Source organism: Silene latifolia, chromosome 8, assembly GCF_048544455.1.
Source record: "Silene latifolia isolate original U9 population chromosome 8, ASM4854445v1, whole genome shotgun sequence".
NCBI classification, from domain to species: Eukaryota; Viridiplantae; Streptophyta; class Magnoliopsida; order Caryophyllales; family Caryophyllaceae; genus Silene; species Silene latifolia.
The window spans coordinates 112,808,873-112,823,658 of record NC_133533.1 but is presented as its reverse complement, the minus strand read 5'-3'; the positions used below and the strand labels follow the sequence as shown (position 1 = coordinate 112,823,658).

Genomic DNA, 14,786 nt, shown 5'->3' with positions numbered 1-14,786 from the left:
TGGCTCATCCAACTCGCAAAATAAGCGGATACGGATAAAGATATATTAAGAAATTTTCAAAAGCCTAGCCCGCTAACTCGTTCCTAACCCGCTCATACGTGAGCCAAAAATTTAACAGGAGCTCTACCCTACTCATGTTTAGATCAAACCCGCATTTGATCACCTTTTAGTTGGGCCATAATGCTGCATAACCATGAATGGTTGAACCAAAATGTAAGCAAAACAGTGGGCCTAACTGCAACAAAGTATGGAGCTACTCGATCCATATGACAAAGTTTGTAATAAGACAACCATTTAAGCCCAACCAGCAAGCCCACGATTATTATTAGCTCAAACCCGCATTTGATCACCTAAAAGTTGATGAATGAGGAAACAAGTGATTGGGACGAGATGTACTGCTTCAGACCTCATTACACAAAATGTATTATATCTCAGTCTAAACAAATGATTGAGACAGAGGAAGTACAATAGGTAGCTAAATAAATAGATCAAGGGTGAAACAGCTTGTTGTGACACCGGCATTTCCAAGAAAGGAGGTAGTAGCTTTCGTCTTCGTGTGGAGTTAGTTTGTGAGGTGGAATAACAAGAACAGCCATGCATGGTCTGCAATTCATACATCTATTTGTACACCTTGGTGGCCTTGACCCTATTACCAATTTTCTGCTTTCTGATATACCTACTAACACAAATGAAATAGGTAAAGCTTAGACGACTATAAATGATTTGACTTCGGCTAACATAAGTTGTCGCAAAATCTTCCTTGTAACGTAGTTGAAATTGTCATACTAAATGTCGATGCTGAATACCTTCATGACGTGGTTGCGATGAAATAATATCGTCTCAAACCAAGAACGAAGCTAGGTTCAAATTCTACCTAGGCCAAAACATTATATTGATCTTACCTATATTACTAATCACAATTATTTAATTTTGGGAAAAAGTAGTTGCATTTATTTTTTTTTTCCCAAAAAACTCGCCGGGCCATATAGCCTGGTCAGTCTGTGCTTAGCTTCATCCCGATCTCAGACTAAATTATCAACAAAATTATCAAAATGGGTCTTTCAGAAACAAATGACCAAAACAAAGGGAGTAACTCGCTAGAGTGAATTCTAACTTAAAAAAGTTCAGATAATATTCGTTGCTACGGGAGCGACAACTTCTACTAGCCCCCTAGTTCCGCCACAGAATCAAATCATGCATGTGAAACAGAAGTTACCTGAAAGGAAAGGCAGGGGAGATATACAAAGAATGCAGAACAGAAACAGCCTGCATAAATTATTGCAGCTTCTTCTTACTAAAACCATTTTACTTACACCACTGTAGCATACATTTATGGATAATTGTTGAATACTAAATAACTTAGAATTCAAGGTTTTATGGTTCAAGTAATTGGGTACTTGATTATTCTGAATTTGTGGTTGGTGTTTATAGCTTTCAAAAAGAGCATTAGTACCCTGCATACTGTGAATTTTGGTCATATACTGTACACTACAACAGTTTAGTATAGTTGGGACCCACAATGTTACTCGGCCTTACTATTCGACCGTCCAAAACACCTCTCCAAAACACTCATCATTTTTTTCACGAGTCAGGATTCTCTCCATTACCTTATCAATGGCCGAGATTTCCCTTTTATCATCATATGTTATATATGTTGCGTATGTCTGATCCCTCTTATTCTGCTTTAAGCCTGAACTAAGGCCAATATACAATTACGAGATTTCAAACTCGGTTCATGAGCACCATCACTTATCGACTTGTCAATCATCAGAAAACTGAATGCAGTAACAGGGTTCAAAATCTCGGCCGAGTTGTATCGGATTTTCACTCTACCGATATGAGATATCGCCCGAGAAATCACCGAGATTCTCCGCAATCCGTCTGTGACGACCGATTAAGGACCGACTATACCGATACCGAGATTTAAAACCATGGTACTAGTAGTAGTAGTACTGCTAGTTGGATTTTGGATTTTGGGAAATGATGGATTTTAGCTGAAGTTAAAGTGAACAGATAGATTTTATAGATTGAGATCTTTTTTACTGTTTTACCTTATCCCATCTCATCAAATGACTTGACCTTGCTCTGAAAAAGTTTAGACAATTATTGGTGTACTAATACTCTTGTCTCCCACTCCTCACCTCTCCTTTTCTGCACATTTTTGATTCTTTTTCACATGAACTTATACTAACAGTAGTGACTATTGGTAAATAACTGTTGTACATGGAGATACAACACAAATTCTCATTTAAGACGGAGATGGGATAAGGTACGTCTTAAGGGAGATTAGCTGTCATGGAACGACATTTTGGTGTGCCATTATATAAAATCCGATAAAACTTCAGACATTTTGCTTTAAATTTTAATGGTCTATGTTTATAACAGGAAGAATGAAAATTGTCAAAAGAAAACCTTGTTGATAAATAACTATAGATTATAGAACTATTAGTGAAAACTAACACTAATCGAACCCGAAACAACAGCAGGAACATACAATTGCTTTTCCCTACTCAAGGTCTCTGAAACAGACTTCAGATGATAACTGCTATCAAAGCATTTCTTGTGACTTAGTCCAAGGCATGTCTTGAAGCAAAGGTTCGACCGGATGATACCATCTTACTCCGTGTCTTCACCGTTGGGGTTGAACCCATGTTCGGATATTCAACGCAGTATTTAAGGAAATGGGTGCGGAATTGGTACCAGCCTTTTGTGATGCAGGGTTTACCAGGATGTGTTGATTGTAAACTCGGCGAAGCAATGGAAGTTCCAAGGGCCAGACGGTCAGTCATCCTGTCGGAGAGACGAAAACAGGGCAGGCTCTTGAAGCCTGCAAAAATAGTGACCCACATTCCCACAAATCGCCACCAAGAAATAATCGGAGAAAAAAAATTAAAAATAAAAATAACCAAAGGACTGCCGTCAAGTTATCAATTCTTAGTTAGGACCTGATGTCAATCGTTATACCATTGTCAAAACTTGGTTTGGATCCTGATTTCGGAATTGCTAGCTGCGGCCTTAACCTTAACTGTGTCAGTGTGCCATAAATGTGGTTGATATCGCCACAAAATATGGTCACTGTAACTTCATAACTGTGTTGCAATTTGCAAACTTGCAATGCTGTGTTGAGGTTCATATTTGATACGATAATCTCCACGCTGAAACACATTTGGCGATATATGTCATTCTCTTGCATCAATAGTGAATATTGCATCGCCTAAGACTTTCCCCGAGCAAATCAAGAGTGTTGATGCTAAGTGAGCTGCAATGTTTGAGGTTCAAATCAATAAGACTCTTTCCTAGGCGGATAAGATCGGGTAAGCTCTTGTCCGATATCTTAGAACAGCCTGATATGGAAAGAATCTGTAGGTGTAGGTTTGAGTCAGCTAAAGCACCAATGCCTAAGTCTGTGACCCCACACTTTGAGACGTCGAGATCCTTGAGGTATCGACAACTGTCTGCAATACTAAATAAGCTCATATCAGTTATTTTGCTGCACCCATTAAGGTTCAGTACTTTGATCTTTCCACCATGTAGCCTAACAATGGCTAGAATAGATTCGTCGGTCAAATCTATGCACTTAGTGAGGTTCAACTTAACAAGCCAGGCTAGACCGCTCTCGGAAAGAGTAACAATCCCATTGTCGGTCAATCCGTATAGTCCAACCAGGCTGAGTTGACTCAATCTAGAACACATATTTGTCAAAACTTTCAAGCTAAGGCTACCGAAGTTAGGGCAGTCTTTGATAGAAAGGCATCTAAGAGGCGTGCAAGTTTTCCGGATGTTTTTTTCAACATCGATGTCCTTGATCCCCGTGCACTTAACCAAAGAAAATGACCTGAATTTTGGACTGCAACTGGATAGAGTAGATATCACCCCTAGTAGAGTAATTTCATGGCAATGCTCCAAATGCATGCTCTCAAGAATATGAGCCGACTTTGAGAATGCCAATAATCCATCATCCGACAAGCAGTCGCATTTATGGAGAGAGGTGTGTTTGAGATTTAAGCAACCCCTGCCAATAGCTTCAAGACTCGAACTTGTCAGTCCCGAACAGGAAGCAATAGACAAGGACACTAACGACATTAATCCTCCAGCATTTCCCATGGCCGAAAACCCTATCTCGCTCACATAGCAAAGATTGCTCAGAGTGAGACTAGTGATATTTTTCCCAAATTGACCAATGACCCCAAGAGAAAAATCAGAAATGTTTAAGGCCTGAAGCTTTACTTTCGACAAAACTTTTGGCAAAACTGAAGAGGGTAACAATAAACTTACAAGCCCTTGATCATCGACTAACGGACACTTTTTAATTATAATAGATCTCAGTTTAAGACAGCCTTTACCAATAGCTTTTATACTGTTATTGCCAATGTTAGGGCATGATTCCACCGAAAAAGCAACCAAATTCGGGCAACCTTCGGCAATAGCAGTTAAACCCTTGTTGGTGAAAGATGGACATGAGCAAAGATCTAGTTTCTCTAACTTATGACATTCCTTGGATATCTCAAAGAGTCCTTCATCACCAACATTCATGACATTCCATATAGAAAGAGATCTAAGCGATGGACACCCACGGGCTATAGCCAAAAGACCAAAATTAGTCACACCGCGAACAGGGTTGCTTCCCCGAATAGAAAGCTTCCCTAATCCACCTCGAAAAGATGTTCCAATTGCAATAGCAGTAAGTCTTGTATCAGTAGCTTCACTCCATGATAAAGACCTTGTAAGACAACCATCTACATTATAATCTTCAGATGTAGTATGGTACATTTCCGACAAGCGGATGCCACACAAGAGATTAAGCCAATGTTTTGAGACACAAGCAGATATGCTTCTCTCTTTACTAGGCAAGTGTCTGAAAATCTCAAAGAGACATTCATCAGGAAGAACATTGATACTTGATTGTCTAATTTGGTTAGATCTAGAGCTCCATTGTACCAATGGAGCGTTAAGGCGCAGCCGTTTGCCAGGATTGCATACATTCTCATGAGCCATTGAAGTAGGATGAAACCGAGTTTCACTATCTACTTCATCTTCCCCTGAAATTATATGTGATAAATATACCTTAATCCAACACTCAACTCTGAAGAAGCACATGAAAATAAGAACTAGAGACTCAGATGTCTGGTATAACTATCGAGTGGTGATACTCATGACCTGGGTTCGAAACCGGTTTGCATCTAAACTACTTTGTGGCTCCCTTACCTAAAAGGGAAAGAGCTAGAGACTCCAACTACCACAATGAACTAAACTAATCAACATAAACCCAAAATTCAACATTTACAACTCAAATGAGCTCAAATCTAATCATCTAATCATAATTAACTGTAAAATTAATTAAAAACACAGTTTCATAACATCATTCAATTAGAAAAGTACCATGAACAACATTTTATAATCTTCATTTGCACATGCATATAAACCAACACTTGCCAAAATTCCTAAAGTTTTGATCTTTTCAAGTAATTCACAAAAAAATAACAACAATCTATACATGCAAAGAAAAATACACTAATCCAACATAAAAATATTTCATTTTTGCATGCAAATTCAATTACATAAATTGAGAAAAAGAATAATTCAAGATGATCATAAAATACCCAATAAAATTAACTAAGAAAGAAAGTAAGAACATTAACATACCACTGTAATTAAAAAGAGGAGGCATGGATGAAACCCAGGTGAGAAATTAACATTCAAACACAAAATGAAGAGAAACCCAGAAATTAAAAGCAAAATTCAGTAGAATTTGTGAAGTGCATGTTAAAAATCAGAGCACATTACAGAGATTGAGAGAAAAAAGTTGAATGTTTTGGTGTGAAAATGTGTGTAATTTAGGTGAGTAGGGAAGACAAGTTTATAAATATATATATAGTGGAAGGTTCATTAGATTAGATATATAAACAAAACACACAAGATTATGGCTGCATTATAAAGATGATGATAATGGAATTATTTAAGGTGGTGATAATGATACTTTATATTAAAAACAATTACCTATATTGAATTATGTAAGATTTTTAATTTAAAAAAAAATGTACGGGTTACTTTTAAAAGTTCGGACATTGATTATGTTCGATTAAGAGCTGCCAAATAGTGATCATATCTGATAACACGATATGTACAGTAAGAGGATTATACATCTGATGTATTACCTCCAATTCTATAGTTTCTGAGTATTCTAATCAAGTTTTTGAGTTTTATTTTAAAGTTTTTGAGTTTTACGATAAAGTTTCTGAGTTTATTCACTTAAAAATTAAGCTCTAAAAAAGTACAATAAAACTCAAAAATATTACATACTAGTTTAGTTAAATTTGAGTTTTGACGGAAAAAATATTAAAATCTAACTTATAAACTTTAATATGCTCAAAGAAATATATATATGCTCAAAAACAAATAAAGTTTGAGGCAATAAGCTCAAAAAAAATACATATATGCTCAAAAAATAAAAAAGTTGGATGTAGTACCTCCGATGTATGTTCTTTTTTCTCCGATATGTACCCAACACACAATTAGCGGGTTTTGAGTTAAGACATTTTGACACATTCAAGTAGTTGGGTCAACAAGAACCCGACATGAAAATCAAATGGGTCGAGTTTAGGATTGGGCCTTATGACACGAATTACCCATTTAATCTAAATGGGTTAAATTAAAGTTGGATTGACATGTTAACCTATTTAAGTATTTAACTGCTCTTATATCATATATAGTGATAGACCAAGTTAAAGAAATATCCAAATGAGATGTTGAAATCCTACATTCTTACTAGACTACTGGATAACAATTAAAAAAGGAAAGTAGTAGTTTTGTTTTTCACACTTTGATTAAGTCATCTTAGATGTAAAAAGGTTTGAATATGTCATTTGGGTTAACTAGGTCTTTTTGGTTAAACAAGTCAAATGGGTTAAGTAAGAAAAAATTGAGTTATTTAAAAATAAATAGGTTAAACAAGTCTGGTTGGATTATAAGAAAGTTAAATGGGTTTAGTTAAGGTTGAAGTGTATGATCCATTTAAGTAAATAGGTTGGGTTAGGATGGAGGGGTAGATGATCCATTTATATGCGACATGAACATAAATCCGACACGACACGACCTGTTTACAGGGTCTAGTATTACTATATATTTGTTATGAGATTCTCATCTAATCCCTCCATTCCTAACATTTGTATTACCTTTGCTTAAAATACTGCACACGAAGAATATACAGAGTAAAAAAAAAAAAAAAAAAAGTAATCATAGGGCATGGCGTTGCTTTGTTGCACTAGCATGGCGGACCCCCCATGTCACATGACTTATTCTTCTCTCTTTCGTTTCCCCCTTAGGTCTCGGATAACGTTCACAATACCTCTAACTTTGCTTCTCCGATTGGCCTATGAAGTTTGCTATCACATGTTGGTGGATTTGGAAATGAAAAAATAATGCCGTTTTTGGTCGTGGTGATGAGAAACCTATTGACAATGTTCGCTTTCTTCAGCAACAATTTGCTTCATCCAAGAACACATTCGATCCATTCTCTCAATTCGTCCCTTGGTACTACTTATGGGGAAATTTATGTTAGATGGCACCCTCCTCCCTTTGTTTGGGTTCTTCTCAATACCAATAGAGCATCAAGAGGTAATCTAGGATCTGCAGAGTGTGGTGGAGTTATTCTTGACGACTCTGGTAATTTTTGTGGAGTTTGTAATTCAATGAGAGCTGAAATGCGAGCTCTCTTGGTCGGTCTTGAGCATGCTCGTTCCTTCATTTAACGAAGCTACTCGTTCTTATGGATAATAGCTCGTGTGTTAGCTTTTTTCATGGTGAAAAACTATTAAGCAACGGGTTACATCCCTTGGTCCAGCGCTATAAAGAGTTGATTAAGGTAGATGGTTGGTTGCTAAAGATACACCATTCATACAAAGAGGCCAACCGAGTTGCTTATTGGCTTGCTAATCAAGAGGTTACTTCGTCTCCATCGACTACCGTCTTATCCGCTCCTGCTCATGATTTACGTTCTATTCTTCGTGAAGATGTCCTAAGTGTTTATTTATCTCGTATTGTCCTAGTTTAGTCCCGAGGCTACGCCCCTCTTATTTATGTACAAAAAAAATGGGGCATGGTGGACCTACCAAATTATGATGTTGATATATGAATTTAGAAATGTGAAAATTACACGACTTGACGCATCCTCTTTCTTAACCTCACAAACAAGTAAAGTTTTACTCATAACCTGAGACGATTTGATCCAAAAATGATCATATAATCCCCTTTACTAGTAAGAGAACAAAAACTCTCTTAATTTTCCTTCAAAATGTATCTATCTCAATAAGGAAACAAAGTGAAACTTTCTTACATTAAACTATTACCTTTTTCCTTAAAATATTACTATCTTATAATTAAACTCTAATCATCTAATTAAATTCAAAATTATGACTTTTTTTTTGTTACAATAAACTAAATTTAATATTAAATTATTTCTCGTACTTTAGAGAATAACTTAACACATACTTAATAGTAAGCGATTGTTTATGGATTTTCCGATCGCAAATAAATTCAACAAATTTCGCCATTTCATACGAACTCAATTTGAACGAGAAATAAAAGTGAATCAATGTGATAATGGTACGGAATATGAAAATGGTCCATTTTGAGAATTTTGTGCTACGCGTGGGATGTCCTCTCGTCTCTCTCATGCCCACACACTTCATCCCAAAAATGGTAAAGTCGAGCGCAAAATTCATACCATTAACAACATTGTACAAAATAAGTTCTCCATGCATTGTCTTTTTGGCATCATGTCCTCCACATAGTATCTAACATGACTAAAATATTACGGGCTCAAATCTTGGGAGCCACCAAAAACTCCACACGTGAAATTTGAACACATGGCATGAGTGAGCTTGTCCATTGTCCCACCTCCAAACCCAACGGGCATTCGAGTAAGGGGGCCTTTTAAGGTATAAGAACGTATTGATTGAGTCTCAACCATCGATTTAAGGTTTTGGCTTCTCCTAACGACTTCACCAATTTGAGTAAATGTTGTTGATTTAATATATAGAGGATAAGTGTAAAATAGTTATGTTATTATTACTTAGTGAAATGAGTAGTTGGTTACTGTAATACTTTTTTGTATAGAAGTTTTTATAAAACAGTGTGTAAAAAAAATTATTTTATATAAATGATGAATATTAGACGTAATAATTGATGGTGTGGATAGGACTATACGATGGAGTAATAATCAATGTTGTTAAGATCGATATTATACTTTAGATCGATGGGGTAGGATAGAATCGAAACAGTAGAATGAGATCGTAGAATCGTAAAATCTTACAGATTCACTAAATATTGTTTTTTATTTGGTAAAAACATATATAATTGAAGATCAAAACACTTATTATCAATACTCAGCCATAAAATATTAGTAATTAATGATTTTAATAACATTGTATAAATATGTTTCTACAACTTACACGAAATTTGGATTTTACGATGTTATATATTATTTAAAAATATAGATTAATATTCTTATACGGAATCGGATTGTAGGATCGTATTTTGATCCTATCTCTAGAAAACTTCAAATGAATAGGATCGTAAGATTCTATAACCATGATAGATCGTAAAATCATAGGATCAAATCAAAATTTTGATAACAATGGTACTAATTACCGAAAACAAATTTATAGTTTTACCAAATAACAAGTTTATAGATGCCTTTTATATCTTATAAAGTATTCGACCGATTGCTAATTAAAGTTGTACTGGAATCACCGAATGATTCAATTTAAAAAAAAAATAGAAGAAGAATTGTCATTTTTTTAACTTGAAAATATGAGTTATGGTCACTCACGGATCAAAACGAAGTGTATAATGTTTAAAGTGACAAAACTCAAAGGTACTACGTGAAATTTTTGTAAATTTAGGAGTTGTTTGGTTGCATGTATGAAGTTGAAATGCCTAGAAAATGTAGGGGTGAATAAAAAGTGGTCCGGACAGGCAAACCGGACCGACCCGGACCGACCGGTCCGGTCCAGGTCGAATACATACCGGTCCGGTCTCCATGTCCCAATAAATATGGTGACCGGTCTCCGGTCCGGTCCGGTCCACATTAAAAAATAAAACTAAATTTGCTTTATAAATTAGTACCGGTCCGGTCCAAACGCGGAAAAAGCCGGACCTAAAGGGTTCCGGTCTGGTCCGGTCCGGGTCCCCTTTTAACCGGTTTGGTCCGCGGTCTTGGGATATGTGGTTATCCGGTCCGTGGGTTTATCCGGTCCGGTCCGGTCCGTTCCGGTTTTGGACCGATGAACACCCCTAAGAAAATGATAGAGCACATGATTTTAAAATTTATGTAAATTAGAAAATGTTAGTTTGGTTGTAGCAACTTCCTCCAATATGGGAGAATTGGTGTTCTAAGGTAATTCCGGTAATACCACAGATTTCTGAGTATAGCGAACTCACTCGAGTAGGCTGTACTCGACCAAGTGGGTCATCATGTGTTTTGAGGCAGGCTACTGCCTTCGATGCACTCGACCGAGTACATGCGATACTCGGTCGAGTAGGTCGTACTCGGTCGAGTATGTCGGGTTCTCGACCGAGTGGCTGGTCTATTGAGTCATTTTTCATTCTGCGGTTTGATTAGGGTGATAAGAGAGTTATATATTTCAATAAATCATTTCGTTAATCAGTTTATTAAACCTAAAACATTTCTTTAAACCCTCTCTAATCACTCTAATCATCAAGCAAGCAAGAATCTAGCCTTCGGTCGCTGGATTTTGTATTCTTGTGTCAATCGATCTGTAAGTATTGGTCTCTCTTCGTTTGCAATTACTTTATATCTGTTGTAACTCTAAATTGGGTTAGGTCGGGGGTAAAGGTTGATTAGTGATGAATTATGATGTAGTATTGTTTGATTATCTTTGGTAGGTGACGATTTTGTAGAAGATCAGTTATAGCCTCGTTGTTGTGTAGATTTGCGTAATTTGCGAATAAGGTAGGATTTCCCTACTCGGTCTCTTGTACGATTGATTATAAGTGATGTGATTGTGTAATTTCTTTGATGTGAAAGTATTGTAGTATTTTGATATTGTTGACATTGTTGGTATTGATTGTGGAGCCATTGTCGAGAGATGGTCTTCACCCCCATGTTCACCCCTTGTGGCTCCCGTCACTAGGGGGATGTGCACGTTAATGATCTGGGTTCGCTCGTTGTGATAAGCGGGGCTTTAGGTGACAAGGTTGTGGCCTACCACTGGCGATGTGGGTACCTGTTGCGATGGGTAACCTGGCAGGTCTGGATTGCGGTTTAGACATTTGTACTTCGAGGTTGGAGATTGTGTTATTGCAGGATTGAATTGAATTGGTTTGTTGTTGTTGTAGATCATGATTAATTATGCAGTTGACTGACCCTTTTATGTTTTCAAAACCTGCGGTACTAATCCATTGCGGGATGGTGAGCAGAAGTCTAGCAAGTATTGTTGTTGAGCTTGCATGTGAGTTATTGGATGTGACGCTTGCGAAACGTTGATTCTTTAGCTTCCGCCGAGTTTTGCACATTTATTAGTCTATTGGTTTACAGTTGTACTTCTTTTGGATTTTGACATTTTGGTTATGTAATTGATTAAACTACTTTTACTTTAAATATACGTTCTTTGACGGTCTATTTGATATACTTTACCTTGGGTAACCGGGATGATAGTACTTCCGTTTACTAAGGTAGGTCTTGGTAAGACACTTTGGTAAATGAAGGTGTTACAATTCCATTTCACGTGAATTGGGGTAACCAAACAAGTTACCCATTTTACAATGGGTCATATGAATTGGGATCCCTGTGTTATTTAATAAGTAACTAAATGACCCATATCTGTTCAAAATTAACTCCTACTTCATCTCCATTCAATTTAGTTCAGTTCAACTTGATTACTTTTAACCGAAAAGAATATATAGGGCCTAAAGAAATATACTAAATTAATATCGACTACTCCAAATTGTCATAATCGCTTTGATGCATGTTCGTGTAGGATTATATATACAAAATCACACTCAAACCGGGGTTATCACCGTCACTTGATCACTAATTGTATTTGATTAGGGTAATTACATGACTATTTATAGTATTATGATAGTCGTTATTAAAGAGTGTACGTGTAGCAAAACATTAGAATTTTTTTCAAAAATGGGGTCAAATACAAACAAATTAACGAAATGAGTTGAGTTTGAAAGTATTTACCCAAAATGGGTCCACGTCATCACCGAAGCTAGGTTCGGATTCAAGTCGCTCTCCCGCTCAACGACCTTACCCAAAGTCTCATTTAAAGTCCACTCAAACCTAAGTATGGTACTTCAAGTCAAGTCGCTTTGGGAGTGAGCGATTTCAGCTCAAATCGCCCTCCCCCACAGCGATTTTGGTCTTTGCAAAAAAAAAAAAAAAAAAAAAAAAAAAAAAAAAAAAAAAAGTTGTTAAGCGGAATCGAACACATGATGTTCAACAAAACAAACACTTATCTTGTTGAAGCTAACCACTAATACAAGCAAATTAATATGTTAAAGTTTAGTGCTTAAACTTTATAATTAGTAATTATTATTCAAATCCCAAACAGCTATTAAATACTCTTAGCATTAAATATGTATTTTAATTACCATAGTGAGTAAGCATTAAATATGTATTTTAATTACCATAATGAGTCAATACATTATGCTGGGCATTATGGTTAGGGGTGTGAAGTGTATGATTTTAGATTGCGGGTTCGATTCCTATCAACTTCTCCTTCTGAATTTCTTTTTTTTTTTTTTTTTTCGCTAAGTCGCGCTAAGTCGCTCAGCCGCACGGCGGTTTGACCTCAAGTCGCTCTCCCGGTGAGCGACCTTAATCCCGACCCTAACACCGCCAAAACCAAGCCTACGTGGACCCATTTTTGGTAATTAGTTTCAAAGTCGCCCCATTTTGTTAAAATGTTTGTTATTAAACCCCATTTTGGAAAAAAATTCAAAACATTAAAACATCTTTGTTATGTACGCATTTACGCAAGTTCAACGAATTTGGCTAAACAAAAGAGAGAGTGTGTGTTTAACAGTTTACTTTTTCTCTTCAATTCAAGAAAATGGTGAGTATTTGTATTGTTTTTAGAACTTTTCTTCGTTAAAAATGTGCATGCATTTGACACAAAAAACGTAAGCCAAGGACCAAGGTTACGTGTATGGTGTGTAAATCGGTGATTTAATCTAATTCGTTAATTAACATTTCGTAGAATCAATCGGACAAATGTCGTCCAATATTGGGAATTGGGATGTGCCTACGTTGTGGACAATTTGACATTCAAATTTTGTCTTAATTTTGTGGGTAAGAGATTATTTTATACGTGTAATCAATGCAAGGTACCCTTTATCGGTGTTTTTCCGTGTTAGCTGGTCTCTCTTGAGATGAGAATATTCGTCTTAAAATTAAAATTAGTTAAATAATAACTTCCATATCCATTGAATAAATGAGACAATTTTTCTTCTATCTCATTTATCCTATTATACTTTTTAAGTGTAAGCTAGAGGGAAATGGTCGTATTGAGGAAGAATCGTACAAGGGTTTTACATCGATTTAATCTGTTTTTTTTTTTTGGTACATATATCGATTTAATCTGTGATGTATAATGTCTGTTGCACATAGTATAACGGTCTTACATTGCATATTTTGTGAATTATTATTTGCAAAACACTTGTTTCTAAAAGTAGAATTTTACGTCATGCATTCTGAATTAAAACAAGGCCGGACCGTCGGAGGCTCGGAGCATTTGGAAGATGAGAATCACATATAAAAGTGAGGTTAAAAACATGCATGCAGCTTAAGAAGACATGGAAGGAGCTTCGTTTAGAGATAATATATCTTATACAAGTGTTATGAAAACATTAAAAAAAAAAGGTTATGAATGAAAACAAGTACTTCGTATTGGACAATCATCGAATTGAAAGTCAGTGTTGGGTAGAGTTCATGCTCGTAGACTAGTAGGTATATTATTAAATAGTCTGGTGATGGGTTAACCAAGTCAGGTTCAGATTGTTGATAAGAATAATTAGCTCACTAATTATTCTCCTAATATCTTGCTACCATATTATTGTGTATATCTTTTAGCTTATTTGTCTCCTTATTTGTAGAGCTAATATTATCCCTTTCCCACTGTATTATGTAACTATATAATGTCTTGTATTACGTTAGTTGTAATCATCCAATTATTCAATATAATTATACAATTCACATGGTATCAGGAGAAAGGTTCAATCCTCTTCCCTAATCCTAAACCCTAATCACCAAAACTCCTCCACCCTGATCGACAATGTCAGGCGCAACAATTCCAAACCCCAACGATCCCAAAAACCCATTCATTATTCTTAATGTGCATTCCATCGTCAAGTTCGATGGTTCTAACTATCGTCAATGGCGCTTACAACTTGAGTCGTTATTCGATGGTTATGGACTCTCGGCCTTCATTGATGGAACCGCACCACCCTCAAAAACAGTGGCCGCCTCTGTCGCTGGCCAATCATCGACACCTAATCCGGCGTATGCCTCATGGTATCGGCAAGATAAGCTCCTGTTCTCGGCCGTGGCTAGCACCCTGACCTCTGATGTGTCCCCTCTCCTCAACCGCCTCTCCACAACTCGGGAAGCATGGGATGCCCTTGCTGCCTCCTACGCTCGCCCGTCCCGTGGTCACATAAAACAACTCCGCCACAAACTTCAGCATATCACCAAAGGTTCCGCCTCCATCACCGATTACATGTCCCGAATCAAACAAACTGTTGATGACCTAGCCCTTTTA

At 36.6% G+C, this 14,786-nt stretch overlaps 1 protein-coding gene and 1 long non-coding RNA gene across 3 annotated transcripts; both read right to left on the bottom strand.

The window, feature by feature from the left end:
- Positions 1 to 293: 293 nt before the first annotated feature.
- LOC141597414 (uncharacterized) lies at positions 294 to 1,399 on the bottom strand. Its single transcript, XR_012522779.1, has 2 exons — positions 1,217 to 1,399; positions 294 to 676 (listed from the first exon to the last, which is right to left on the bottom strand). It is a non-coding gene; the product is annotated as an uncharacterized LOC141597414 (long non-coding RNA).
- A 927-nt stretch (positions 1,400 to 2,326) lies between these two features.
- Positions 2,327 to 5,972, bottom strand: LOC141597412 (EIN3-binding F-box protein 1-like). 2 transcript variants are annotated; one of them, XR_012522778.1, is made up of 3 exons: positions 5,644 to 5,972; positions 2,457 to 5,039; positions 2,327 to 2,412 (listed from the first exon to the last, which is right to left on the bottom strand). XR_012522778.1 is itself a non-coding variant. In XM_074417871.1 (2 exons), the coding sequence occupies exons 1-2, from the start codon at positions 5,666 to 5,668 to the stop codon at positions 3,193 to 3,195; spliced, it is 1,872 nt and encodes a 623-aa protein (XP_074273972.1). In that variant the 5' UTR covers positions 5,669 to 5,846; the 3' UTR covers positions 2,327 to 3,192. The 2 variants fall into 2 exon arrangements, 1 of the variants encoding a protein (XP_074273972.1); XM_074417871.1 differs by having other exon boundaries at positions 2,327 to 5,039; positions 5,644 to 5,846.
- Positions 5,973 to 14,786: the final 8,814 nt, after the last annotated feature.

What these genes read in the sequence shown, in the direction of transcription:
- LOC141597412 (XM_074417871.1), bottom strand. Translation starts at nt 5,668, where the DNA reads ATGCCTCCTCTTTTTAATTACAGTG. An exon ending in TCCTCTTTTTAATTACAGTG is followed by an intron (nt 5,040 to 5,643) that starts GTATGTTAATGT and finishes ATATAATTTCAG; the next exon opens with GGGAAGATGAAGTAGATAGT.